At 40.8% G+C, this 27,734-nt stretch overlaps 3 protein-coding genes across 6 annotated transcripts; 2 read left to right on the forward strand and 1 right to left on the reverse strand.

The window, feature by feature from the left end:
- Positions 1 to 235: 235 nt before the first annotated feature.
- LOC113014577 (sodium-dependent neutral amino acid transporter B(0)AT1-like) lies at positions 236 to 6,560 on the forward strand. Its single transcript, XM_026156207.2, has 12 exons — positions 236 to 467; positions 2,057 to 2,197; positions 2,331 to 2,468; positions 2,553 to 2,734; positions 2,825 to 2,935; positions 3,034 to 3,146; positions 3,373 to 3,501; positions 4,015 to 4,171; positions 4,245 to 4,449; positions 4,536 to 4,695; positions 5,398 to 5,560; positions 6,208 to 6,560. Exons 1-12 carry the CDS (start codon positions 272 to 274, stop codon positions 6,376 to 6,378), a joined length of 1,866 nt encoding a protein of 621 aa, XP_026011992.2. The 5' UTR covers positions 236 to 271; the 3' UTR covers positions 6,379 to 6,560.
- A 1,602-nt stretch (positions 6,561 to 8,162) lies between these two features.
- slc6a18 (solute carrier family 6 member 18) lies at positions 8,163 to 13,866 on the forward strand. Its single transcript, XM_026156024.2, has 12 exons — positions 8,163 to 8,597; positions 9,302 to 9,442; positions 9,720 to 9,857; positions 10,820 to 11,001; positions 11,179 to 11,289; positions 11,366 to 11,478; positions 11,563 to 11,691; positions 11,779 to 11,935; positions 12,057 to 12,261; positions 12,351 to 12,510; positions 12,600 to 12,762; positions 13,484 to 13,866. Exons 1-12 carry the CDS (start codon positions 8,462 to 8,464, stop codon positions 13,700 to 13,702), a joined length of 1,854 nt encoding a protein of 617 aa, XP_026011809.1. The 5' UTR covers positions 8,163 to 8,461; the 3' UTR covers positions 13,703 to 13,866.
- Positions 12,797 to 27,653, reverse strand: tert (telomerase reverse transcriptase). 4 transcript variants are annotated; one of them, XR_013904450.1, is made up of 17 exons: positions 27,530 to 27,653; positions 24,925 to 26,200; positions 24,648 to 24,837; positions 24,401 to 24,554; positions 24,143 to 24,310; positions 23,845 to 24,006; positions 22,791 to 22,892; positions 22,620 to 22,705; positions 22,422 to 22,538; positions 22,207 to 22,278; positions 21,726 to 21,914; positions 21,367 to 21,493; positions 19,124 to 19,185; positions 18,145 to 18,269; positions 15,878 to 16,015; positions 14,535 to 14,697; positions 12,797 to 13,723 (listed from the first exon to the last, which is right to left on the reverse strand). XR_013904450.1 is itself a non-coding variant. In XM_080295797.1 (16 exons), the coding sequence occupies exons 1-16, from the start codon at positions 27,056 to 27,058 to the stop codon at positions 14,594 to 14,596; spliced, it is 3,288 nt and encodes a 1,095-aa protein (XP_080151923.1). In that variant the 5' UTR covers positions 27,059 to 27,171; the 3' UTR covers positions 13,830 to 14,593. The 4 variants fall into 4 exon arrangements, 1 of the variants encoding a protein (XP_080151923.1); XR_013904448.1 differs by lacking the exon at positions 27,530 to 27,653 and adding an exon at positions 26,843 to 27,170; XR_013904449.1 differs by lacking the exons at positions 15,878 to 16,015; positions 27,530 to 27,653 and adding an exon at positions 26,843 to 27,184.
- Positions 27,654 to 27,734: the final 81 nt, after the last annotated feature.

The raw sequence follows: 27,734 nt of genomic DNA on the forward strand, positions 1-27,734 counted from the left end.
GGATTACAGGTGATCAGTAGATTCAAGCACTGTGAGGATTATTGAGAGCTACCATGCCATTGTTTATGATTAATGTTTGATTAAAATTTGTGACTTATACAGTACCGACACAGAGTGCACATTTGCTTATCAGTGCAAATGTGCACTCTGTGCACTTACCAGATAAAGCAAAAGATCATAAACTTGTTTCAACCCAGTCTTATGCTTATAATAAGCCCTCACTTTGACTTTCCAGAACCATAGAGTAACATCTCTGTTTTATTGGGCAACCATGAGACTGGTTCTTCCCAACCCAGGACTGGATCTCAGGATCCCAAACTATGAGGACCTGGAAAAGATGGAAAAGGAAGATGGTGACAGACCCAAATGGGATAACAAAGCTCAGTACATTTTAACATGTCTGGGCTTCTGTGTAGGGATTGGGAATGTGTGGAGATTCCCTTACTTGTGTCAAACCCACGGAGGAGGTAAGGCCAGAAGAAAACAGTAAAGCATCGCATTATTTCTGTCTCCAATTACAGTATTGTCATTTTTTATTGCAGTGTTATAGAGGTTTGTGGGTATGTTGCTGTTTTTGTCTTTTAAACATTTTCCTGAATTAGAAAGAATTAGAAAATAGTTTTAAAAGTTACAAAATCTGTGTGTCAAGGAAACTTAGTGGAAGCTTTGGAAATTAATACTTGACATTTGTAAGTGTCTGAATCCCAACAAAGCTACATTATGATATTTATTTTAAACATTGCCAATAGAAATAAGCCACAAACAATTTAATGAATGGGACAAATTGTTGTCAAGATAAATTTGGGAAGGTAAAAGGCCCTGAATTAGATTTAAAACCATACAATTGGCTAAAGGAAAAGGGGGGTGGGCCCTTACTTCTCTCAAGGATCATTATTGGGCAGCAAACATAATGTTTGATAAATTAAAGCTACGTTTTAATTGAAGCAGAAATTATACAGTGTATTAAAGATTTTTTATTAGAGCTTTATTTTAAGCTGTGACCTTTTCCTTCAAATAAACAATAATAATAATAATTTTTTAAATTCATGGAAAACAGAAAAAAATATTAGCTTTGACTCCACCACTGATCTCCACCAGTCTTAGCTTGATAGCCCACAAAAGCTGTCAGTGTCATGTACTTGCTATGGCAATGCCATCTCAGAAATCAAGAGTTTAATCTATGATAACAGTGTTGTTGCTTAAACAACAATTGCCCTTCTGCACATGTACAAAAGTCATGTGTGTCGGTGGCTGTCTAATTCATGCACACTCTAGCATTGTTCAGTAACGAAGAAACACAGTCACTGGGGGGGGGGGGGCATTTTTAAAAAGCCATTTTTAAAAATTCAAGTATTAATGTCACTGATCTCCCAGCAAGCCCCTGACAGTTTTTGTTAAACTGCTGGTTGCAGCTCACCAATCTACACCACTGCTGAGAATATGAACCGTGCTCCCACTCTCTTTGAGATCTCTATCTTTGTGTATATATTTTTCATAGGTGACTATGGGATCTCATAATTATCTGGAATTTTCTGAATGGGCGTTTAGAGCCGTTACATGTATATCACATGTATAACATATCAATGTTCACACATGGAACAGCTGATAAATGGTAAATGGCCTGTATTTGTATAGCGCTTTACTAGTCCCTAAGGACCCCAAAGCACTTTACAGTACATTCAGTCATCCACCCATTCACACACAGGTGATGGCAAGCTACATTGTAGCCACAGCCACCCTGGGGCGCACTGACAGAGGCGAGGCTGCCGGACACTGATGCCACCGGGCCCTCTGACCACCACCAGTAGGCAACGGGTGAAGTGTCTTGCCCAAGGACACAACGACCAAGACTGTCAGGGCCGGGGCTCGAACCGGCAACCTTCCGATTACAAGACGAACTGCAACTCTTGAGCCACGATCGCCTGCATAAACCAGCTCAGCTCAGATTTAATAGCATCTGACTTCCAAACCTTATTCCACTACTAAGTATCTAAGTATGTGAGGTATTGCAAACACCTCTGACTGTCTAATTGTGCTGCTGATCAACATGTTCCAGGTGCCTTTTTGATTCCTTACATCATCCTGCTGGTGCTAGAAGGATTGCCCCTTCTGCTGTTGGAGTTTGGCATTGGCCAGCGACTCAGGAAAGGCAGTGTGGGCGTGTGGAGGGCCATCAACCCCTATCTGACTGGTGTTGGTAAGTAACGGCCTCTACAACCACATACCCAAGCAACAAATGGGAGAATTATCGGTACTACAGGAACACAAAGTTGTTAATGAAAGCTTGGTCCTGTGTAAATGTGATGTTTGTTAATGATCCTTTCCTACAGGTATTGCTTCCATGCTGGTCTCTTTATTGATTGGCCTGTACTACAACACCTTAATAGCCTGGATCATGTGGTATCTCTTTAATTCCTTTCAAGGCCCACTGCCTTGGACCCAGTGTCCTCTCAATGACAACCGAACAGGTAGCTGAAAAGACACAAGCACATACTTAGAATCTGTTAGTCTCCAATATCTAATCACAAGTGTGGACTTTTATGCATTTTCAGGCTTTATATCCGAGTGTCAGCAGAGCTCCACAGTGGATTACTACTTTTACAGAGTCACTCTGAATGCCTCTGCCTCAATAACAGACTCTGGAGGACTCCAGTGGCCCATAGTGATCTGTCTGTTAGCTGCCTGGACAGTCATCTGTATCTGCTACATACGGGGGATCAGTACTTCAGGAAAGGTTTACTGAACTTTTTTTCAAAAACAAGCATTGCTTAATCAGTCTTATTGCTGTTATTTGACAATTTTTCACATCTTTTCATGACCTCAGGCAGTGTACGTTACAGCCCTCCTGCCTTATGTAGTGTTGGCCATCTTCCTGATCAGAGGACTGACTCTTAAAGGAGCCATGAACGGAGTGAAGTACCTGTTCACACCAGATGTGTGTATTTCAAAGTTCTATCATAAATATACATCATGTAACATTGTGTAAATATCTTAATACAAAGCCACATTACACTGTGTATCTCACCCTTGCAGGTGGATGAGCTGATGAACCCAACAACCTGGTTGGATGCAGGTGCCCAGGTCTTTTATGCCTTTAGTTTAGCATGGGGAGGCCTGATCTCCTTCTCAAGCTACAACCCTGTCCAGTAAGACTTATAAAGAAAGGCTTATATTTTCTGATAATCTAGATCAGATCTCTAATCCCCAGTTTCTGGGCTGCCTTTCCTCAGAACAGCCACCCCTCAAGACTCTCACCATTTAAAGCAATGCATTATCAGGGACTGCAACATCTAGTCCTTTTACTGAATGTATCACTACATGACTGTTACAGTAAGATTCGACTCACTTCTATTTTTACTTTCTTTCGCCAAGCAACAACTGCATGCAAGATGCGGTGATCCTGACTATTATAACTGGCCTCACCTCAATCTATGCTGCCACAGTCACCTACACCGTCATTGGCTTCAGGGCCACTGACAAATATGACACCTGTATCAGTGAGTGAGTAAAGCTTATTTTAAGGCTTTGAGAAAGTTTGCTACATCATTTTAGTAAATGTCACTAAACTTGCTGACTAGGACTTTAAAAACCTTTTGAAAAATTTGGAACTTTTGAAAAATTATTCTCATTTTTCTTGCAAAAAACAATCATTTGAGCTTTAGCACAACAAAAATTATTAACTGGTATATATGTATATGTATGAAAAATGGACAGCTTGTTTATGAAGAGTTGAGCATTTTCATCATTGACATCTTGATTGGAAAAAAAAGATTTAAAAAAGTGCCACAGCTATCGCCACCTGGTGGCTTTTTTTATAGAATGCAGCTTTAAGGCTCTTCCATATTTGCTTAATTTTTCTAACCTAGATTTGTCAGTGTTTGTAATATTTAAGATTCCTAAATTAACTTTCTTGTGTTTTTCTTTTTCATCTTTAATTAAAAATCTAAAAAAGGTTATTTGCATAACTAATGTATACTCCTGTAATTACTATTCTCAACTGTAATGTCTTCTTAGAAACATCAGGATGTTACTAAATGGATTTGAACTCCCTGAAGACAGCATCACTGCCAGCAACTACAATGCAGCCCTTCATCATCTGAACAGCTCCAATCCAGATACTGTTTTTGGACTGGACATTAAAACCTGTGACATGCAGAAACTCCTCAGTGAGGTGCCTATTTTAATGAAAATCTATCAAACTCCCATTTCCCATTTTTATTCTAATCTGCATTGTGTTTGTTCAGGGAGTGGAGGGAACAGGTCTGGCCTTTATTGTCTTCACAGAGGCCATTACCAAAATGCCGGGTTCCCCAGCCTGGTCTGTCCTGTTTTTTATCATGCTTCTCTGCCTCGGACTCTCAACACTTTTTGGCAACATCGAAGGAGTCGTAGTCCCTTTGAAAGACTTGAATTTATTTCCTAAAAAATGGCCCCAAGAGGCACTGACAGGTATTCTGTTTCAAAGACTAAACAATCAACACGTCGGCCTGCAACCCCAATGTTAACACAAGCTCCCTTGTTTTCATGTCTTTCAGGAGTAACGTGTCTTGTATCCTTCATCATCTGTCTGCTGTTTGCACAGCAGTCAGGCCTTTATTGGGTAACTCTCTTCGATAACTTTGCTGGATCAATCCCACTGCTGACCATTGGCCTGACTGAGATGATAGCTGTTGTTTACATCTATGGCATTGACAGGTTAGTGCACAAAGTTTATGTACTTTTAGATAATATTGTATTATATAAAGCAGCCACACATCTGTAAAATCAGGAACATGATGTCCTGTAACCTTGTACAATCAGGCTGTCATCAATCTTTATTTGGTGCATTTAGCACAGTTGGACAACAATTAAATATTTAAGAGCCTATGTTATGCTCATTTCCAGCTCCAACTTTTATTATTTGTAGCTTTGCACAATCCACTGTTTAAAAGCATTTCTCATTCAGCCAATATTTGTCTTTGGTGCAGCCCCACCCTCTTTTTATGCCCTTTAAAACAACTTCCTTCTGACTGACTGCCCCTCCTAAACATAACATTTGAACAACATGCGTGCAGAGTTTCTTTGCTCACAGCCAGAGCCGTGTGTCTGAGATGATAGTTATCCTTTCTCGCTCAACTTTTCATAAAAGCAGAAGTAGGGATCATTTGTACACATGCTGACCTCATCATTTGAAACTTTGTCCATCCACCACTGCAGACTGTCCCTTAAAGCAATCACCTTGCACATTGCTTCTACAGGTTCTAACTTTACTGTTTACTGATCTTTGTATTGGTTCTACTTTAATATGAGTCTATTTACTTTTTGTTCTTTCATTTTTGTTTTTGTTTTATTTAAATACAGTTATAATTCCATGAATTAAATCAAGTTTAATTTCATGAAAACCCTCTTGTGTGACAGGTTCAATGAAGACATCAAGTTCATGATTGGAAAGAAGCCTTGCATCTTCTGGCAGATTTCCCTGAGATTCACCAGCCCTCTCATCCTCCTGGTCATTTTAGTTTTCTACCTGGTGACTCAAGCCCAACAAGAACTCACCTATTTAGTCTGGGACCCCGACTACGTGAGTTCACAAAGACCACTTCTTATAAAAATCTGTGAAATCTGAAAAAAAAAGGAAAAAGAAAACAATCAACATTATCTCTCAGAATCAGCTGTTTTTCTTTTATGTTATTTTACCACATTTAATGAAGAAATTTCATTTTTACCTGCATAATATAAAAAAACCTCCAGATTTTCATTGTCAGACAACAGGACAGGTTTACAGGTTGTTTTCATGGATTGAAGCGGGGAGTTGACAGCTATTGCAAAGCTGCAATAACTCCTTCAACTCTCCTGTTGGGTTCAAAAAGTTCAGGAAGCCTCGCCCTGTTGGTTTCATCAACGGAGCTGCAAGCTGTTTAATTGGCGTGTCGGGTTGGAGGGTTGAGTCAAACAAATTATATTTCCATCCAGCCAAACTTTATGGCACCAACTGAGGTTCACAAGCTCATGATGACCAGTTGGAAGCCCCCTATTGATATCATGACAATCAAGGTGGCACATGGCTTTTTTAAATGTGTTTTTTATTGTAGCTGATTCTGAGGGATTCAGGTGGGGGAGGGGCCCCTCATTTAATTTATATATATATTTGCAATAGTTGCTTGTGTGAAGTTTAAACAGTAATGAAAACAGGCTTGTTTGCTCATTGTGATGTTTTATGGTTTGCAGGACGAATTTCCAACTCTGGCATCAGTACCTTACCCTTCATGGATCAATGTGGTCATCTTTGTTTTGGCAGGAATTCCCAGTCTGGTGGTGCCTGTCTATGCCTTGTGCAGGCTGGTTTTTGTACGCTGCAAGAAAAAGATGAAGCCAGAGAAAGACATTAATCAGATATAAACAATTGCCTAAACAAGTCAGGCAAAAATATTTTATTTTGTCTAATAAAGGAAAAGTTATTTAAATACTGTGTCAGCATCAGAAGCATCATGTCTCTTTCATCAGTGCACTTTTGTCATGGTGGGGATAAAATGTAACATATTTTGACATGTGAATACATATTTAAGTAAGCTTTGCCATTAGATTATTGTTGAGTTATTGGAGGATTAGTTCATTTAACTGCTCAGTAGAGGTGTATGGATGGATGGCTGGATGGATGGATGGATGCCGAATGCATTGCAGAAGCATATCCATACCAGCAGGTGGCAGAAACCAGCCGTGTGGAACTGTATCAATTTGAAGACAAGGGAATAAAAGATGGTCACCAAATGTTTGAAAAAGACTTGATCCTTATTTTTAAATACTCAGACATCAAAGAATCCGATGACTGCAAGATTTAATAACTATAACTGAGAATTATTAACTAAATTTACTGACGTTTGAATATGTCTATGCTTGACAGGTGATGATGTCACTTCTCCCGGGAAAAGAGAAGCAGTTTGGATATATCCACTAATTAAACATAACATAACTTAATTAATATATAATAATTAAGGTGTTTCAGGTGCAAACTGCACTTGTTATCAAGCACATTATTATCTTACCGCCACATCATAATTGCACCTCCAGCTCATCGACTAAATGTGCCACTACATGTTATGTATTAGACACTCCCCTTTATGATCCAAAGGACCAGCAAATTATTGTAAGTTCACATAGGCTGTCGTCATGTTTCCACTCTGCGCTTGGCCTATTAAAAATGTCCTGAGAAATCGATTTTTATGATGACCTGTGATGAAGGCGTGATGTCGAAATGCGCAGGTCAGGCAGTAAAATAGTTCTTTGTTAGTGCTTCAGTTGCTCCTTCAGACTTTATTCTGTCCTCCTTGCACCCTGGATGTAGGCCAGAAACCTCTATTTGGCTCCTACAATAGGACTGACACATGAATATATATAACACTGATGGGGCAGTTTAGTAACGCCTAACTTGTTTGGCTTTTGACCGGAGCACTTGAATTAAAATCGGCGCAGAGTCAGCCAGTGAAAGAAACTTCACACATAATATCTGAGACACCGTTGGCTGGATTTGTTTTTTGCTCTTTTCAATGCATAAGCGGACATCGCTGCTTAATATGACCATAATATAGGAAATGGGACAGCTTTGGTGTGCTTGATTAGGAATGAATGTTAGCAATATCAGAGAGAGCTAGAGACAGCAATCAAGCCTGCATCTAAGCATAAAAATCTGCAACACAAGGATTCATGAAGTGACGACGGAAATGTCAACTGGCCAGGAGAAAGAAAACACTTCAAAAAAATCATATTTGAGGAAGGAAGAGTGTGGATTTGCAGTTTAAATCTCAACCTGAGTTCACAGGTACAGGTAAGAAATGTGGACACAAATTATTATTGACTTTTGTGTCTGGAAAAAATGCCCTTAATGGTGAAATGTATCAAAAACATCATTTGATTAGATCGACTTTCATCACTTCAGATTTAGGTTTGCGTACATCTATTCTCAAACTAGAGCACAGAAAGACCCGGTAACCTTTTCACTCATTTTGCAAGAAGATTGTATGCGAGAACAATGTTTGATTAGCTGTTCGGCACAACTCTCCTGATGTCTCTTCCACCCTGTATCTGATTGCTCTGATGTAGGTCGGTGTAGCAGAGAAAAGCATCACCAGGTTATCCATTAATTCAAGTTTCAGCACACTCCCATTCTGCGGGAGGGAGGTAAAACCACTAAATCACCCTGGCAAGTGTTTCACCAAACTTCCTGCTGGCTGGATGTCTCAAAAAGAACAGAATCTGCACCTCTGACTCAGAGACGGGAGGGTCGCACAGAGGATGAAAGAGGAGTGCTGAACATCACGAAGACCGAACCAATCAGGAGTGTAATTCATCCAAAGTACGGAGCAGGAGGAGAATTCTGGACTAACCACAAAATATATGCAATTTGATCAGACTGCATGCTACAATTCCATTAGGTGTATTTTTGTAACACAACTGGAATTGCACTGAGTCTTTTTTCCAGCTGAGGATGGGAAAAGACGCTGGGCCGGAGGAGAGACCCAAGTGGGACAACAAGGCTCAGTATCTGCTGACATGTATTGGTTTTGCAGTGGGAATCGGAAATGTGTGGCGATTCCCTTACCTCTGCCAAATCTACGGAGGAGGTGAGATGCTGCCCTTTTACTCACTTTACACCATCGCTCCTACTGTAAGAGTATCTGTAAGAGTCCTGTTTAATCATCCAGTGTAGAGATGCTTTAATCGGTTTGCATTTCCATTTTGTTTCAGTAGGTATTAACGAACAAACCGGGTCGGTCCCTGAACCTGTCTGGAAATGAATAACTTTATGTATACCTGATTAACCATGGGAATCATTACATACTGTTTGTGAGGAATATATCCACCTTTGTTTGCTTCCTCATACTTACCCAGAGAGATACGCCGAGTCCTCATGCCACGGAGTTCTATAGGAGCCTGCTCTGGGTCAGGCTGTGTAAACAGCCAGTCCAGAAAATGTGTGTGGGCTCTATCACCTTCACATATTGACTTCCCAAAAGACTGTTTCTCAAATCTGCTGAGCGTCTGTTTAACTTTGGCTTAGTCTGTTTAATTGAGTCACGTTTTTCTATTGTTAATCTCCCCTCAGATTTGTTTGGTTTGGAGCTCGTACGGTGAAGCAGCGAGGTGACACGAGAAGTTAATAATTTTTTTAAAATTTTGTAAATATAGTGGGTTTTTCTTTTTAAAAAAAAAAAAAAAAAAAGTCAGCCCGATTCCCAGCAACCCAGTGTGTTTTCATTAGCAGAGCTTTGCACTGTAATCATAAAAATGCCTAACTGTAAGATAAATATTTACTTCATGTCTTCAGGTGCATTCCTCATCCCTTACCTGATAGCGCTGGTGTTTGAGGGCCTCCCCCTGCTCTTCCTTGAGCTGGCTGTAGGACAGAGGCTCCGGAAGGGCAGCGTGGGTGTCTGGAAGACCATCAATCCCGTAATCGGTGGAGTAGGTGGGTAACCCAAAAAGTAATAGTAAATGTTTTTATGTACTCTACAGTTATACTATTCGAGTGTGTTGCTTTATTTTAACGACATATTAGTTAATCTAAGATTCTTAGTTGTTTTTCAACCCTTTAGTCAACTGTATCATGTACAATAATAAAGTAGAAAGTAAAACAGAATAACCAAAAAATAAATGTTTCTTTTGTTGAAATTGACACCAAAGATTCCTCATTTTTAAATTCAAAAAATAAAATTAATACCTGAAAAAATCTTTCTTATGTGCAGGCATCGCCTGTTTGATTGTATCGTTTCTGGTGGGCGTTTTCTACAACACCATTCTGGCCTGGGTGCTGTGGTACTTCTTCCACTCTTTTCAGGAACCCCTGCCGTGGAGCACCTGCCCACTAAATGAAAGCCGCATAGGTGAGACAGGAGCACACCTCGGTATTATTCTTGCTTGATAAATTTATGGCCGTACGCCGTGATTCTGCTGCTGCTCCACTGTTTGCAGATTTAATAACAAAGATAAAGTTTAGGATTATCAGTAAAGATTTATGGCTGCCTGCCATGCTCTTGGTAGCATTTCAAGAGAGATTCAGTAAAAAAAAAAAAAAATACTGCTGGACAGCTTTATGGCACAAAGGGAACATTGCACCACAACATAAAATAAAAAAGACAATGATTTTTTTTAAAGATAGGTGCAACTAAGACATGAGATGAACAAGTAAATAGCAATGATGATGCAGTGTTGGGACTGTTGACGCTCTGCTGAATTTGTAATTTTACACACTTTTAAACAAATGAACAGTATTTTGTGGTAGTTTCATTTTAATGGAGAGACACAATACCAAACACACCAAAACATGATTTAGAGAAAATCCTTGTTGGCAATCACAGCGGTGAGACGTTTCCTGTAGTTGGTCAGCAGGTTTGCAAAATTCTCAGGAGGATTTTAGTTCACTTCTATTTACAGAAACTCCAAATCTTTTAGGTTTCGTGGCTGCTGTTTGGCAACTCAAAGTTTCACTCCACATATTTTCTATAGGACTGAGGTCTGAAGACTAGGAAGACCACTCCATGACCTTAATGTGCTTCTTCTTTAGCCACTGTTTTGTTGCCATAAAGATCTGTTTTGGGTCATTGTCACATTGGAAGACCGATTTGTGACCAACGTTCAGTGTTGCAGCTGCGGGTTTCTCATCCAAGATGTTTCAGTACGTGGGCCCATACATTGGCACCATTTACAGAAAAATAGTCCCAAAGCATAATGCTTCCAACTCCGCACCAGCAGTTATCTTCTCACCAACCTTCTTGTCGATGGTGCTTTGGCCCATTCCAGCCTTATGCTGGTCTACAAAATCTTTTGCGTATGTGTGTCCATGTAGACTATAATTTGGAGTGTAAGAAAAGCACTCCGGTAAATTACTTCTGGTACCGTGAAACCCTCAACATCACACCTGACATCGAGATCAGCGGCTCCGTGGAGTGGGGGATGGTGATCTGTCTAGCCAGCGCCTGGTGCATCGTCTACATCTGCTTCATCAAAGGCATAGACTCCGTGGGAAAGGTCAGTGTAACTACCAAAAACATTTAATATTTAATGATAGGTTGCAGAACACTGGACGCCTAACCCTGTGCTATCACGATATGTGGTTTCTATCTTACAAAACTGTTCTCCCAAGTCATTACATCTGTCATTTCCCCCCAGAAAACATGTTATTTTAATGTTTCTATATATTTTCAGGCTGTGTATGTGACATCTACCTTCCCTTACCTGGTGCTGACTATTTTCCTGATCCGTGCCCTCACTCTGCCTGGAGCTACTGATGGACTGTTGTACCTCTTCACCCCTGATGTGAGTTGGAGTGAAATTTTTAATCTTTTGTCCCACAAACAGCTGATTTCCTAATCAGATGTTATGCTCGTGACAGTGGCAAACCCTGACGAACCCACGGGTGTGGTTGGACGCCGCCACGCAGATCTTCTTCTCTCTTTCTGTGGCGTTTGGAGGTCTCATATCTTTCTCCAGTTACAATGAAGAGAAGTAAGGACAGACACTTCTTAACCTCCCCCGGTGAACACGGGGTGATTAGTAAGCTCGTCTTTCTCTCGCTCTTTGTGTTGTTAGAAACAACTGCGAGAGAGACGCTGTTCTTGTGGGAGTGATAAACAGCGCAACGTCTATCTACGCCTCCATTCCGATTTTCTCCATCCTGGGGTTTAAAGCCACCACCGCCTTTAACGCCTGTAAAGACGAGTACGTAAGCATGCCTATTTTAGGTGGGGTTTTGCAACTACGTCTTTGCCTGATCCTGAGTACTTACTCTTCAAATCTTATCTGCAGGAACATCCTGGCTCTGACCAATTACTTTGAGTTCTCAGACCAGAACATAACCCTGCAGAACTACGATTACTGGTATGAATATCTAAATACGACATATCCAGAGAAATTCCAGAGTCTGTCCCTGAGGGAGTGTGATCTACAAAAATTACTTAAGCAGGTACTCACTCCATCTTATAGTCATTCTTCTATCCTCGAGCCCCTCCATCCACAAACACTGGTCATTTTCAGACATTGCCATTTCAAGTATCCTCATTAGCTTCTTGTTTTTTTATCTTCAGAGTGTTTCAGGTACTGGCCTGGCTTTTATCGTGTTCACTGAAGCGGTGATATCGATGCCGGGCTCGCAGGTATGGGCCGTACTGTTCTTTGTCATGCTCTTTAGTTTAGGTCTCTCCTCCATGTTTGGTAACATAGAGGGTGTCCTCGCGCCCCTCAATGAACTCAAACTATTGCCCAGGTGGATGCCCAAGGAACTCATATCAGGTACTTGCACATCAGCTTGTGCTTTTTAAGTCAAAAACAATTTCCTTTGAATTCCCTCTTTTAAACTTTCACCTTCTTCACTTCTGCAGCGGTCATCTGTTTGATATCCTTCTTGGTGGCGCTCCTCTTCACCTTGAGCTCAGGCAACTACTGGGTGGAGGTGTTTAATGGTTACGTGGGATCTGTACCTCTGCTCATCATTGCTTTATTTGAGATTATTGGAGTTATTTACTTCCGTGGAATGAAAACGTAACTTTTTCTCCTCTTCTTCCTGAACATAACACTGTAAACTTCACTAACAATCATAATTCATATCCGTTTTACGTCTCCTCTGCCAGTTTCAGTGACGACATCTATATCATGACTGGGAGGAGGCCAAACATCTTTTGGAAGGCGTGCTGGATGGTGATCAGTCCTTTACTGCTCCTGGTGGTGTTTGTTGCCTATGTGATTGTCCAGGCACAGACACGTCCCACCTATCAAGCATGGAACCCAGATTATGTAAGCAGGAAAGCCAAGAATTGAAGAATGAATCTACTCATAAGTCAAGATTTTATTAGGTGCAGTTTGTTCGCTCCTCTATTTATCTTCAGAACTGCTCCAATTTTCTGTTCCATCACATCCCAAAGGTACATTACTGGATTGAGATCTTTTAATTGTGGAGACAATTTGAGTACAGTGAAATGATCTGAGCTGTGAGTCATAGCGAGTTATCCTGAAGGAAGATGCTACTAAAAATCAAACTGACTTCTGAAATGAATCCAGCAGCCAGACTTTTACCTGAGAAGCGACTATCTGTAATGTCTGTTAACAAACAAGCAAGAGTTTAAAAATGTCTATCAAAACCTACATTTTAACAAATATGTCGATTAATAAATATAGACCGGCGGGATAAAATGACAGCTCAGTCCTTTATGGGATTTTATGAGCCTGAAATATCTCTTGGTTGGTTTCGATAACCTTAAGTTAGCCCTAAAGCACTAAAACAGCAACCACTGACCAAAGTGCTGGACACAGCAATAAAAAATAGAATTTAAATAAAGTAAATCAATATAAAAAATGAATTGAATTAGTCAAGCTAAGCTAATTGCCTGCTTGCTGGTTGTTGCGCTCTATTTAACCCGAAGAAAGAAAATTAGCGCATTTTACCAATTTTAAACCATATTTTATAATTAAATAAATAAATGTCCTTCATTGTTTCCACCTTGATCTTTCTTTTCAGGAAAAATTCCCTGAAACTGAAGAGAAGCTTTATCCAGACTGGGTCTTTGCCATAATCATCCTCCTCTGCGTGGTGCCTGTGATTTCCATTCCTCTGGTGGCCCTCTACCAGCTGCTTCGTGGCAGATTCAGAAAGTCCTCGGTTGGGATGGAATTGAATCCCTACGACAACGACGCCTTCGTGACTGACACACAGGAACAGAAGACTCAAAGGGCTTAAGGACTGTGGAGAGTAAAAATGCTGCCATACAGCAAAAATCCAGATGTTTATCACTGCTTTTCATCAAAATTCACTAGAATTTCATACAGATTCTGATGTTTACTTGACATATGAAACATTACATTACTTCCCTTGAAAATAAAACAGGATTTATTTAACAGTGACATTCTTAATTTTCATTTTACATATTTTTTACATATCATATATCCAATATAACATTATATCCATTACACACCTTTCTTTGACTCCAAATATATGAATCTGCACAGTTGAACATAGTAAAAATAAAAGAAAATAAAAAAGAACACAGAACCCTTCAGGTTTGTTCATTTCTGAACAACTTTAGCATTATCTAAAGAACTGAGCATATGTGATGTAACACAAAAGTTAAAAAAAACAATCCTTTGGTGAATGGCTCACAACTTCTGTGACATATGTCCTCACATGCTCTTTATGGAAAACTACTACAAGGTGTAAATCAAAGTCCACAAAGACACACACAGCTATGGGCTGAGACCTGCTCTATTACAGTAGCTGCATGACTTTCAATTACCGATCTTGACAGGTTGCTGTTGTTTGATTGTGTGCGTTTATGACTAAGGTTTAGCACTTAAGTGTTTTGCAGCACACGACTAAGTACTGTGTTTTCCAGACATGTTTCCTGACACTCTAGATCCGAAAGATGTCATGTATTGGTTTGAGGTTTTTTTGGTGATATATATTGTTAAAACACTTACAACTTAAGAATTAAACAAAGCAAAAGAAAAAAAAAAGGCTTTTAATATGTTTTTAACAAAAAAGGGGAGGGAATCTAGATTAAATAAATCCATACCTTTAATCTCCGAGTATTGTTCTGCGGTCATGTTGGAAACTGGGACTAGGAATAGTAATTTACGTCTGAATGGCCAAGAAGTCGACTGGAGTCCTGGGGTTAGCGGCCTGCCGCACCCTGGCCAGCCTCAGGTCCCCCAGACGCCGCTCCAGACTGCGCTTTCCTGTAAAAAGATAAAGATAAGAAGCTTTTTATTTCCTTCTTTGGTGACAAACTGTAAAATCAAATGACAGGTGCCAATAAACTGCAGATTATACATGTAAAATGATATGTGTATATTGGCTAAATTAGGTGCACCTCTTACAAAGTCCACATTTAAAAAGAATCAGCCTTCCTGGAAAGCGACAGGAAGGACAGCCTTTCGTAGTGAAATCGAAAAGCTTCATTTTTCCAAACTGTAGTACTTTTATTTTGTTTTTAATTATTCTTGCCTAATTAAGCATCCACACACACATACACACAGGCAGCGGTTATTTTATCCTGCTGTAGTCCTCAAAGGTTCACCACAGCAAACAAATCTGCATGTTTGATATGGGACTTTACACCAGATGCCCTTCTGGATGCCCCTCCTAGAAGTGCACAAACTCGTGACCCCTTCAGGCTGTCTCTTCGTGTCTCCTCCTTTTGCACGTAGGGAGGAAACAAAGAGACTCCTACTGATAGTATGCACATGCACTTCTTTGGATGTTATTTGTGACTCTGCAGCAAATTATTTTTGATATGCAAATACAACTTAATATGTGAGCAGAACAAGAGTCTGCAACTGACAAAAGTGTCAGTGGTGTTGGGGATCGTCAAAATTGCTGGGCTCATGAAAAAAAGAAATGTACAGCCAGATTTTATCCACAATGAAAGATCATCTGGAAAGCATCCAATTGGCTTCAGCCTCATTTTTCAGCAACAAAATGATCCAAGACAGACTGCTAATGCAGTAAAAGCAATGGATAGAAAAAACACACAGTGCAGCACTATCAGTTTTGGATTGGCCTCCCCAGAGCCCAGACCTCAAAGAGAAACAGCCAAGATCCAAAGAAGAGCTGTGAATGTGCTTCAAGAAGCCTGGAGAACTATTCCTGAAGCCTCCTTAAAGAAATTACAAGAAAACGTAAAAGAAAAAAGGTAATCATACCAAATTCCAACTGTTTTAGAATTGCACTTTGTTTTGTCTTGTATTTCCATGTATTTTTGCACATGTTTTAATTCATCACTGTGCCCATTTTCCATTTTAACAACAAAATCTAAAGGAAAACTGAGATGCTCAGACTTCTGCAGAGTACTTTGCGTAACATTTTAATTGCATTTTTTGGAAGAAGAATCTGAACATCACTTTTGAGACTACATACGTTTGTGCAGGTGTGCGAGCAGATCTTTATAGAGAAGACGGTGTTGTGACAGCACCAGCAAGAAGCACAGACAGAAAAGCAGCTCCACTGCTTCGTACTGCACAATCCCCGTCTGGGCCTTATCACCTAAAATCAGTCCTAGAGAGGCAAAGAGAGAAGAAATTAAGTTATTAATGTGTTTGCTCAGGTGGCTGAAGGAAAATGGGTTGAATTTTACATCACAGCTCAGTAACACTGCAGCAATTGTGGGTTACAATCCAGTACTATCCAGTGAATAGTTTAGCTTATCCTATAATAACACATGTTAATGAAATTAACATAGCGTTTACTCACTTTAGTAATACTATAGCAACCTGCTTAAAATAAATGGTTATATCAATGCAGTACGTATGCTGACAACATATTGTGATATTACAGGATACCATCAGCCTAATATCCTCAAAATCACATTGAAACTGTTTAAACTATCATCCCCAGCAATTTGTGCGCTGTAAATAATGTTTATATTTATTTAAACATTCAAAAGTCTTAGGGTTAATTAAGCGCACACAACACTGCTGCAAACTAGGAATTTACTATGTGGTTTAGTCTAATGTTTAACTTTCCAGGCTGAATGAGGTTATAAATCTCCTGATTCTCCTAAACGTACCATGAATACACAGAATGAACTATAATGGAAAACAAACGCAAATTACTACCATACATCCTGAACACATGCCAAAATAACTGACAGAAGTAGAAGTAGAAGAACTTCTACTTCTAGATGTTCTAGAAGTAGAAGAACTTCTACTTCTAGAACATCAGAAAATATCTGGCTGTGCAAAAGTCTTGAGCCACCCTTCATATTTTTCTTAGCTGGACATTTTAAGCAGTCTTGAGCAGCAGTTCTCTGGGCTTTATGAAGATCTTTAAAAGTTTTTCTTTGGACATCATCTGCTTTTTCACTCATTTTCACTTCAGTCATGACCATTTTCACAGGACTGTTTCTTTGTTAAGCCACTTGACACTGGCCTGAATCGTTCAACATAAAAAGGGCAGCTAACCCAAATGCCAAATTTTAATAAGAACTCAACTGTAAATTACCGGAAACAGGTTTTCCAGAATGATTAATCCAAATTTGCAATTTGCTGTTCAAGTTATTGAAGCATTGTGGGAGCACCTTGATAGAAAGTATACTTCTGTTACTGGAATTCCCACTGCCTGACCCGACGAAGCCTCGAACCATGTTAACCATTTGCCACACAGTCACCCTGACGCCACTATATTCCTCGCTCCTTTAAACTGTTTGCACAAGAATAATTAGCACCCCTGCGGAGTGTGGTCTCTGCAGGGGTGCTAATAAAAAAAAATAAAGTATGCATTAAATACAATACCATCTATATAATTTAAAAATAAGTGACATTAAACTAGCACGCAGTGATTAAGAAGATGTAGATAACTGAAAATGAAAAAGGATAAAATATAACAGCTCTGAAAGCGTCCAACTCGCAAGTATGTGGGACTCATTAACTCACAGGAGCACATTAACTTGGCTCTGCTGTTATTTGCCAACATCCAGTTTGGAGAGGAGTAAGTTTAACTGCTGTAACTGATCCTGAGTCTGCCGTTTCATGTAATATAATACATTTTTGTATTCTCTCCTGTTTTCATCTGCTCGTTTAACTGGGAGCACTGACATCTCAGGGTGTTAGCGACACAATTATCACACTCTCACTGAGCTTTCACAAGCGACATCACCCGAAAAGGGCGCCCTCTGCTGGCCACGAGCCTGATGCCACTGCTGTTTGCTGTTCGGCTTAAACAAATCTATAGTATGGTAAACAGGACACCACAGCAGTACTCTGAGTGCATCTCTACCTCTAAAATCCAGCTTGTGTGGCTGCTATCTTAAGTAAATATTAAATCTATAAGGAAAATGAGAGGGAAGCATCCCTGTCACCAAAATGGATCAAACCATAAAGTTCCCAGATTGAAGAGCAACCGAGTAAAACTTGAGGAGCAAAAAAGGCACAAAGTAAAATGTGCTAAGGTCCAAAACATTAAGCACATCATAGCAGTGCTGGATTTTTTGCCCTGGTTGTCAGTCTTCTTATACCTGAACATCTTGTTTTTTTCCAACTACCCACATTACTCTTTAAAACTGCAGGATCTTACTTCACAATACAACTTGCAGAGATGCTATTACTTGATTTGAACGTGTTTATATCAAACTACTGCCCACTATTACCAATCAGTAACAAAGTGCTGCTGTGAAATGCAAAAGTTGCCTTTGTTGCTGCGTCTGATGAGCTTGTTGCAGTACTGGGCCATCTCCCATATCAGCTGCAGAAAGAAGACGGGGTTCTTGGAAACGGTCTGACCAAAGGGCAAACTTTGGGCACAGACGTGAAATCTGAAGAGGAAAAAAAAAACAGGAAGACTCACACAAAAACTGTAAATGAGGACAGGTTCAGTTAGACATTTACATTTAGAGATAAACAACAGGACAATTATTTCTTTTTTTTTTTTTTTTCTTTCTTTTTGCCTGTCCCGTTTGGCTCTTTTGCCATCAGAATTATTGTCTAAAGGCAAACAAAGATGCCCAACGGATTTACTTTACCAAATTGACCATCCCAGCCTTGCCGTAATGGTCCATTTGATTCACCTTTTATTGTTTATTTTATCTTCACTTGCTGAATACGGGACAGACTTGACTGGGGGAAAGAAAGAGGGAAAGAGAAACAGCTGAGAAGAGGGACGGGGGAGAAGGGCAAAAAACAAAAAACAACTGAATGAGCAGAGAAAAAAAATGCATATATCGATCACCTGCTGAGAAAGAAAAAAGAAAACAAGCAGAAGAGAACAAGAGTAATAGAATAAACAGCATCACAATGATGTATGGGAAGATGACAGTAAATACTAAATATTAAACATTATTGTGCAGCACATAAGATCGACAGCACACAGTGTGCTTTGAGGTAGGAGCCAAAAAGGGTGTAGTTTGTGTGTGTGAGCACCCTTGTGTACACCTGTGAGCATGGACGCGCTTGTTTTTTTAAAAGGTTCCTTCATGTAATGATCTGCTAGAGAGTGTGGGGAGCCACGGGACAATTATTTCTAAGCTCGGTGCAGGTACTGATTAATATAACCCAGATTTTTACCCAACTGGAAGCGATTCATGTTGAAGGTTCCCAGTTTGTGTTTATTGTCCATGTATTTTGATGTTACAGGTGGGTAAATGCACCAATCTGACACTGACAACAGTACCTGTACGCATGCAGCAGCACCATCTTGTACATGTTCTTGTAGACCGCTTCAAGAGAATTAGTCTGAGGAGAAAAATTTATAGATTAATGTAACGGAAAGCAAGTAGTTTACTAACATACTGATACAAGATTTCTTCATTGATTGCTCAGGTCGGATTTTCCTGTTAGTCAAAACAGAAAGCAGCTCCAAACCCTGCTGCTCCCTCTGCCATGCTTTACAGCTGGGAATTGAATTTGATTGCTTTATGGTCACTTTGGTTTTTCCTCAAAAGTGCAATTGTATAAAAAGATGGACATCGCCTCAGTGATATCGCACATTGGTTTTAGGCTGTGCATTTTGAAGGCCCAGTATTCGAGCTTTGACCAGTGCCGTCCTGTTCTGAGCCAAGTGTGACCAAATTTGAGTAAGAGGGAAGGAAAAAAAGAAAAAGAAAAAAAGAAACATGGCAGCGCAGCTTAGCTTGACAAAATTGCATTCGAACAAACCACAAGTCTTCTGGAACAATGTGCTTTAGACAGATGAGACCAGACTGGAGATTATTTTGAAAAGCAATAATCTCCAATTTGTTTGATAAAAACAGCACATCAGCACAAACACCTCATGCCAACGGTCAAACACAGTGTGGAGGGGTGATGATTTGGGCTTTTTTTTGCAGCCACAGGTCCCGGGTACCTTGCAGTCATTGGCTGTATCCCAATTAAGGGTCTGCAGCCTTAAAGGCCGCATTTTAAGGCCGATTATGTCACAGCGACGCGACGAAGGTTGTCCCAATTCGAAGGCTGCTCGAAATGCGGCCCTCAAATGCGTCCTTCATTTCCCTGAATTTTAAGGATGTGGCGGTGTAGACTTCGTGGCCCAACATATCCCAGAATGCATAGCGCGGCGCTGGGTGTGGATAATTTTGCCGAAAAAAAAACAGCGGATGACGGGCTATATTCCGTACTTGAACTATAAGTAAGTACTGAATATTATGTCACTTATTTATGTGCAAATGTTTAATAACGAAGAACACTAAAACATTACTGTTGGCCACATGTCGGCAAAGTTATGTGACGTTTGTACTAACTTGGTTTTAAAGCCTTTACTTTAAAATACACGCCGTCCAATAGCTGACCTTAATCCTACAGAGAATGATCAAAGCTCATGTAGAAACAAACAAACAAATGAACAAAAGATTTTCTCCTTCATTTCTGTCAAACAAAGCTGTATGACACGTTTCCAGCTGTTAGTATCATGGTTGCTAGGCAACCTTGGCAGCACGACGGAGGCTAGACCGTCCCATTTTACAAGCCTCGCACTTCCGGCGTTAGCGGTCTTTAAGTACGCAGCCCTTGTGGGCCGTTAAGGCTGCGTACTTTTAGGCTGCAGACCCTGAATTGGGATACAGCCATTGAGACGATAAACTCCCGTGTATTACAAAGTACGCTAGGATCAAATGTGAGGGCATCTGCCTGAAAGCCAAAGCTTGGCTGAAACTGAGCCATGAAACAAGACAATGATCTCCAGGATGCCAGCTAATGTGCAACAGAATGGTCCAGTCGAACATCCAAGTCTTGAAAAAAAAAAAAAGAAAAGCTTTCTACCCTTTCATATCTGTGCAACACTTCTTCTGACATCCTGCAAAGTTGCCAGATCAATAAGATTGCTCTCACCAGCTAATCTTTCTTTCCAGTAGCCGACTTCGTGAGCAACCAGGCTTTTATTTTCAGTCAAAGCTGTACTACTCAAACTCTGAATATCATGTCATTAGTTTGAACACCTAAACCTGGCAGTATTACAACCTGTCAAATGTATCTAATAAGTACATGAAAAGTTCAACTAATTCTTTGCCATTAGTATAATTATATTGCATTTGTAGAAATTACTTTTTTAAAATCACCAGTCGGTCATTTTATTGGATATTTTGTTCAAGGACTCATTTACCTTGATTGGCATCTTTCTAGCTTGTACTTTTGACACAGACATTGGACATAGCATGCTGGTGATGCTTCAGTGTCTGTATAATATTAACATATACATTTCGTAGAAAGAATATATAGTTTAAAAATAGCTGATCAAAATATCTTAAGAAAGATGAGAAATGAGTCCAAGTTTCTCTTAACAGCATGTTTTGATCTGTGTACTCAGCTTTTGCCAAACTGCACCTTCCCATAATTGTCCACAATCATCAGATCTAAAAGAACGTGTCAATGTTTAACAGTTACGGCATTCTGAAACGTCTTAAAAATATTTTTGTTCCCGACCTTCAAGTCAAAGAACAGGGCATGACACTTGAGCCTGAGGATAGCCATTAGTTTCCTTTTCATCTGCTGTCCTGCAGAGTGGGATGAACCCAGAGTAAGGCTGTAGCGCAGAGACAGTCCAGCATAGCTGTGAAACAAGAAAAAAAGCAAGAAAATTTAAAAACAACAAAACATTCAGAACTACAGAGAGATTTTTGTTTGACCAGAGGATCATTCATCTATGCCAGAATTGGCTCACGTTTATGAGTAGGAACAAAGTTCAGCCATAAACTATAAAGCCTTGACAACAGGCCCAAGGAGACACCACAATATAACACAATAACTGTGCAGTATAATTACAGCTGGAATGGACCTTTCACCTGGAATAGTCTTTATAGACGTCCAGTGTGTGGGTGTCCAGCAGCAGTCCACACCAGGGGAAGAGGCAGCGAGGGGGCAGCATGCGAATGTCGGGACAGGAAGCCGCGCTTCCCGATACCTGAAAGTTCAAAACCACCTTCTGCGGGTTGACTGCCAGACCATACTGTGGCACTCCGGCCAGCAAGATCCTACACACAAAGAGCAAGCGGCATTATAAATGCACTAAAATAAGCAGCTTTGCATGATTTGCAGTTTGAAAAATAAATAAATACATGTAAAAACTCTCTATTTCTCTTATACTGAGACTTTGTGCAGCTCACCAGGTCATCCACTGTCTCAAGCAAGCTGTTCAGAATAACTATATATGTGGATGCATTTATTTGGGGTTATACAGAAAACTGCAAATCCCATTCCAGTCCCCTACTCCAAAATATATTGTGCAGTAACACAGAATATTTAAAACTGAACTGAAAGTAATACTTGAGAAAAGCTTGTGCTTCATGTTGGTCTGGTGTAATCAGAAGGAAGTCATCCACCAGTCTCATCAAACACCTGCAGGACACAAGGAGAGCAAAATAACAGCCACAGTGGACCAAATCAAGAGCTACAGCACAGAAAGAGTGCCCTCTTCTGCCCATGATGGGTAATATGTATACAAGCTGGAGCTGACTGAAATACAGCGAGGTCTAATGTACCCTTTGTGTCCTGGAATATCTTTAAACAGGAGATTCTCCATGTGGCCGTAGCAAAGGCAGCAGAGCAAACTAGATACAACCGATCCCTGAGGAATCCCCCGGAACTGACGGTACGTCCTGAAACATAAAGGGACAAAATAGACGTAACTGCCTTGATGACATCAAAATGTTTTAGAAAACGGTGTTCGAGAATCTTACTTTTTCCCATACTGAACAACACTCCCAGTTAGCATTTGGGTAAAGAACTGCAATGCCTCTCTGCCATGAAGATCTGAGCAAAAGTGCTGCAGCAAGGAAAAGTAATGCGTTCAGGACTTAAGCACACAATTTGCCCAGCCACAGCAAACCACGCGATGAAGCCAGAGTTACCTGTTCAACCAGGATGGCGTGATGAACTTTGCCTTTTCTCTGCAATGACGTCGAAAAGCCCTTCATGTTGGTGGATCCTATGTTATCCTCCAGGAAATCTGCCTGTGTTAACCAAAACAAAAAAAGACCGACTTTCACTCATAAATAATGTTTATATATGGTGGTTTTCACAGATTCTTCTTCTTAAATTGAGTTTAACTTAGTTTGATGGCCATGTCTGCCAAAGGGTTCAGCGACGTGTTTGTTGACCTGTGCGCTTAGATCAGGGTGTGGCACACATTAATTTCCATCGGTTAAAATTAATTGCCCACTGCTGATCTAGATGGTTGTGCTGGGTTATTTGTTGGTCATAATGTCAGTATAGCTGGAGTGACTTGGTTTAACCAGACATGTAACTATATTTATGATAGGGAACAGGCATACATACACTAACTCCTCCTAGATGCACGGATCAATCTGGATGAAACTCATTATATAAACTGGGTAAGGTCGCAGGATTATCAACATCTACATCGCTTATAACACTCTAATCCTTACAAATTACATATAATATGTCTAGCAGCTGAACTACAGCAACATTAAATGTATGCTGCAGGCATGTTGTTGTTCATAAATACATTTTGTTAAATAATTTTAGTACAGTGGCACTTTGAGAGTCACTGGAATGTGTTGTCAAGCATAACTGTGCCTGTGTTCATCTGACGGTGACACTGACAGTAAGTTACAGTGTCTAATAATCAGTCCGACTGACTAGTTTATATAATGAATATGTAGTTTGCACAGAAGAAGAAAAATATGGTTTTTTTTATTGATTTGATTGGTGCTTATGAGCAGCCCTTTTTGCAGTCGCACTGTACGTAGCGATATAATAAAAATAAAGAATAACATGTAAATTAAAATGTATGCGTTTTAATCCAACAAATACACCAGGCTAGCAGGTATAACACTAGTTTAAGTAATGTGATGTTAACTAATATTACAATAAATGTCATTTTTGGACTAATTAATACTATGTATGCTCTCAGATAAGCATGTTTGCAGATCGGATGGCTACCTGTCTGACAAAGGCCTTTTTCAGGCCTTCGTGTGAGTCTGCCCAGATCTTGGCATAGCGGCGGATGGTAAAGAGTTCATCGTGGACAGGTGACAGGGCTTGGCCAATCACCTCTATGAGTTTGTCATGCGGCAAACTCTCATAGGCTCCACTCACGTCCATCTTAAACAAAGAGGAAAAAGCTAAATTATACATTACCTATACAATATGTCCATATTAGTGTGCTGAAATTTACAGCTGTATTATCCTTAAAATAAATTGAAAGTTCTCTGCCAAACTATTAAATGTAACAACTCACCTTAACAAAATAGAGGGGTTGTGGTTTTTCTTTCTGCGCTGGTGCCAAAGAGCACAAAACTTTGTGGATGTCAGTCATCCCCCACACTGTGGATCCCAGTAGTGATGGAGTGGCACGCACACAGGCCCGCAGCATATCCAGCAAGTCCCTGACATGACCTCGGTAGAGCTGTAGGGAGGACCAAAGAAAAGTTGAAAAACCAGCCCATGGACACAGGATGTAATAACAGACAAGTCTGAGGTAACTGTTGGTGCGTACCCTTGTTTTGGCATCTGCTCCTATGACTCGTGTGATAGGCCTCATGCCATCAGTCTTGGGAATGAAGCGAAGGCGGGAGATGACGGTGCCTTTGGGCAGGGATGCCACCTGAGCTGGAGTCAGCTCCTCCATCTGGCCTTTGGAAAGGTGACCTCTACATGAAAAGAAAATTTTGTTCCTTTTTTTTGGAAGTATGCCTCATGTCTGTATGTATGCTGGCTACTGTAGTAATGTTGTGTGAGTGTACCTGAAGGCCAATTCTTGCAGTTTGGTCCAGACTTCCTGCCTGTAGAACCTGATGGCGTTCTTCTGCCCAATACTCTCTGTTGCATAGAAACAGGCTCTCACAAGGCCTGTAACATATCCATCCAGAAGCCAAGCCAAGAACTGACCCAGGACCTGTGTCCGATACGCAAGCTCGCTGGGTGGAAAACGGCCTGCAGATGAGTTACATTAGTTAGGTCGGGCATGAAACACGAAGCCATGAAAAAAAAAAAAAAAAAGACCATTGGTGCTAACCTCACCTGTTTTACTCCTCTTCAACCAATCACAGTCATTCACCTTTATCTTCCACATCAGTTCAGCCAGTGAGAGCCTCTCAAACTTGCCACTTTGCAAGAAAGTCCTGACCCTGGCAAAGAAATGCAGCCGGTTTTGATCAGAGCCCCACAGTTCTTGTGGGATCACAGAAGAGAGGCATTCCCGGACAAACAGGTAAACCCTGTGCGGTGCACAGTGCTGAGGTAAGAGTGAGTTTAGTTCTCCCTGTCCTGCATTGCTCTCCTCCATTGATGGACATAACCTCTGTAGTATTCTGGTGTAGGGACATCTCCTGTGTTGTTGTAAGAGCTGCCTAAACAGGGGGACCAAGCCAAAGAACCGCTGGGAGAGTTTTTTAGGCTTCCTCTCTACTCCATTCAAATGCGCTAGTCCCTCGAAGAAGACTATTCTTACCAGATCTTGTCCTTGAAGCCTTCTGGATCCATGAGCAGTCTTCTTCCTCCTGTTAAGAAGAAAGCCACGCATGCCCCTGCCCCCATACAGGAATCCCAGGGTACGGATAAAACATTGCGAGGGTGGTAAAGGGGGGAAAATCCCTGTTCTCCAACTAGGACCACCCTCCAAGGGAAGTACAAATGTTGGCATTTCAACAGGCTGTTTGAAAGCTGTAGGTGGTGCTGATTCCACAGCCACGGCCTGTCCTTCCTTTTCAGAGCCAACTTGTTGGATCGCCTGTTGATGTTCTACAGATGCTACTCGCCTCCTCTTTCTTGAACAAACTGCCACCTCCTCCTCTTCTCCAGTTTCCCGTTTTCTTTTCCCTTTTGTCCCTCCTTTATTCCTTCTTTTCATCTTCTTGCTTGCAGGAGTCACAACTGTGCATTTCTGCTTCAAACTCACTGACCCTCGACAGCTCTCAGTCTTGGTACGATTATGTTTCCTGACTCGCGGCTGGAGAAAAAACCCACAAGAGGCCGTGGTCATGGACACCCTGTCATAGACTGGAGGGCCGCACACCTGGAAAGCACACGAAGGAGGAACTGCCACAAACACAGAGCAGCTCTCCAGGAGATACTGCGTGATGTCTGTGCCCAGACGTGTTATGACTTTTTTCCACAGGTCACTGCCGTGGATGTAGGCAGCACTCTGTGTTACATCGCCTTGGAATTTGAGGAAATCTGCATCCCGATCCTCCTGAGCCAGCGTCTGAAAATTATACCCATGTGCCAAGACATTCCTTTTTCTTTTTCTTTTTAGAGTGTTGAGAACAAACGCCAGTAGTTCAGGCAGACTGCAGATCTGTGGAAAGTATGAATACATAAGAAGAGGCCATCTGCCATTAAGCTGTTAAATCTTGACGAAGGCAAACTCTTTGCTATATTAGCCCAGAGACAAAACAATAATCTGAGTTCTTTATTCTTCTATGTAATTAAAATTACTTCAAAGTTACAGCTTGCCTTACTAACTAGAGCCATTAAATCAAAGAGTCATGGCACTCGAAAGATCCTGAAATGAAATATCCCACGTATAACTTGGCACAGTGAAAACCCTTTCAGAGTATTATTCTGGGGCCCGCCCCGTGTCCTAGTGTAGAGCCGGACGAATATATCGGGCGATATTAACTATCTGTCATTATAACTGGATACATTTAAACATGTCTAATAAAGGAGAAAAGGGGGAGGGGGGTGCCCCAAAAGAAAAAAAGAGGACCTCGCTGAAGCTGAAATATCCTCCAGCAGCGCACATTTTACTCCCAGCTTAGTTTCAATGAGAAAAAAAAAATATAGGAGTGTAACATGGTTTCCTGGCTTTAACATTATAACAGCATGGCAGGCAGAGTTAGCTACACCGCTTCAAACGTCCACAGAGGAGTGCGTGTCAACTCCTCAGGGCTAACCTGGGAAATGTACATGTATACTTTTCAATAGGGCGAAACGTTACCTGTTTGCAGCTCGCTACCTTCTGTAGCTCCTTGTCAAAGCACACAAAAACACTCCTAACGAACGATTTGAAACGGTTTGTATCTGTCTGCTCAATGAGAGCTGCTTTCTGTCCCTCTCTGAACACGATGCTGTCCGAAAACTCCTCCAGTGTCTGCGTGTGCCGGTACAATAACCGAAGGATATCCAGCACACCGGACATATCAGTCGCAGACATACCGACTGTGTTCGGAGCACTTGGACAGAGGTTAGCTACTTTACAACTGGATTTAGCTATGTTTCACGTTTTAAGGGCCCGCGTCATGCTTAGCCTATGGGAAAGCGGTTTATTAGAGCCGGCCAATCAAAAGTTCTCATACTAAAGGGGGGAATTTACTGTTGACCAATGACAAACAGGTAAAGGCTTGTTGTCTTTTGGCACGAGTGTAGTGGAAAAAGTGACAGTATCACGTGCTATGAGAACTGCTCACCAGAGATCATTCATTCTGTCACCAGCATTATATGGGCACCACAGGCGGTTAAAGCGACATTTGTTTATGACCTTAAAATTACATTTTAATTATAAAAAAAAAAACCCGCAAACGAAGCCTTCAGAAGAACAACAACGATAAAGTTTTCTACCTGGTGTGCCTCTGCCAAAGTCCACAGAAATGCCAAGAAACACAATAAGCACACGGGTGGTGTTTACCTTCATAACGTCCAGTTTGTAACAGTATATTTTAGTAAGGATAACAATACATTAGTTTTCTCAGTATTCGTGTCTGGTGTGCGTGCTTTGACGTAAAAATAGTGTCATTGTTCCTATTTGCTATGGCTGGTGCTCTAGGTTGCCATCGAAATTACTTGCAGCTGCACCGGAGTCTGCGATAGCCACGCGCACAGGTGCTGCGCCG

This window comes from Astatotilapia calliptera, chromosome 22, assembly GCF_964374335.1.
Source record: "Astatotilapia calliptera chromosome 22, fAstCal68.1, whole genome shotgun sequence".
Classification (NCBI taxonomy): domain Eukaryota; kingdom Metazoa; phylum Chordata; class Actinopteri; order Cichliformes; family Cichlidae; genus Astatotilapia; species Astatotilapia calliptera.

Bases quoted from the DNA above. Each gene is read 5' to 3' on its own strand.
- slc6a18 (XM_026156024.2), top strand. From the start codon at position 8,462: ATGGGAAAAGACGCTGGGCCGGAGGAGAGACCCAAGTGGGACAACAAG. The intron at 11,002-11,178 runs GTCAGTGTAACT...ATATATTTTCAG, and splicing joins GCATAGACTCCGTGGGAAAG to GCTGTGTATGTGACATCTAC. The intron at 12,511-12,599 runs GTAACTTTTTCT...CTCCTCTGCCAG, and splicing joins TACTTCCGTGGAATGAAAAC to TTTCAGTGACGACATCTATA.
- tert (XM_080295797.1), bottom strand. From the start codon at position 27,058: ATGTCTGCGACTGATATGTCCGGTGTGCTGGATATCCTTCGGTTATTG. The intron at 24,007-24,142 runs GTGAGTTGTTAC...TCTTTGTTTAAG, and splicing joins AACCCCTCTATTTTGTTAAG to ATGGACGTGAGTGGAGCCTA. The intron at 16,016-18,144 runs GCAACTTTTGCA...TTGCCTCTCTAG, and splicing joins CATCAGACGCAGCAACAAAG to GACTGATTTTAGGTGATAAG.
- LOC113014577 (XM_026156207.2), top strand. From the start codon at position 272: ATGAGACTGGTTCTTCCCAACCCAGGACTGGATCTCAGGATCCCAAAC. The intron at 3,147-3,372 runs GTAAGACTTATA...TCTTTCGCCAAG, and splicing joins TCAAGCTACAACCCTGTCCA to CAACAACTGCATGCAAGATG. The intron at 4,172-4,244 runs GTGCCTATTTTA...GTGTTTGTTCAG, and splicing joins TGCAGAAACTCCTCAGTGAG to GGAGTGGAGGGAACAGGTCT.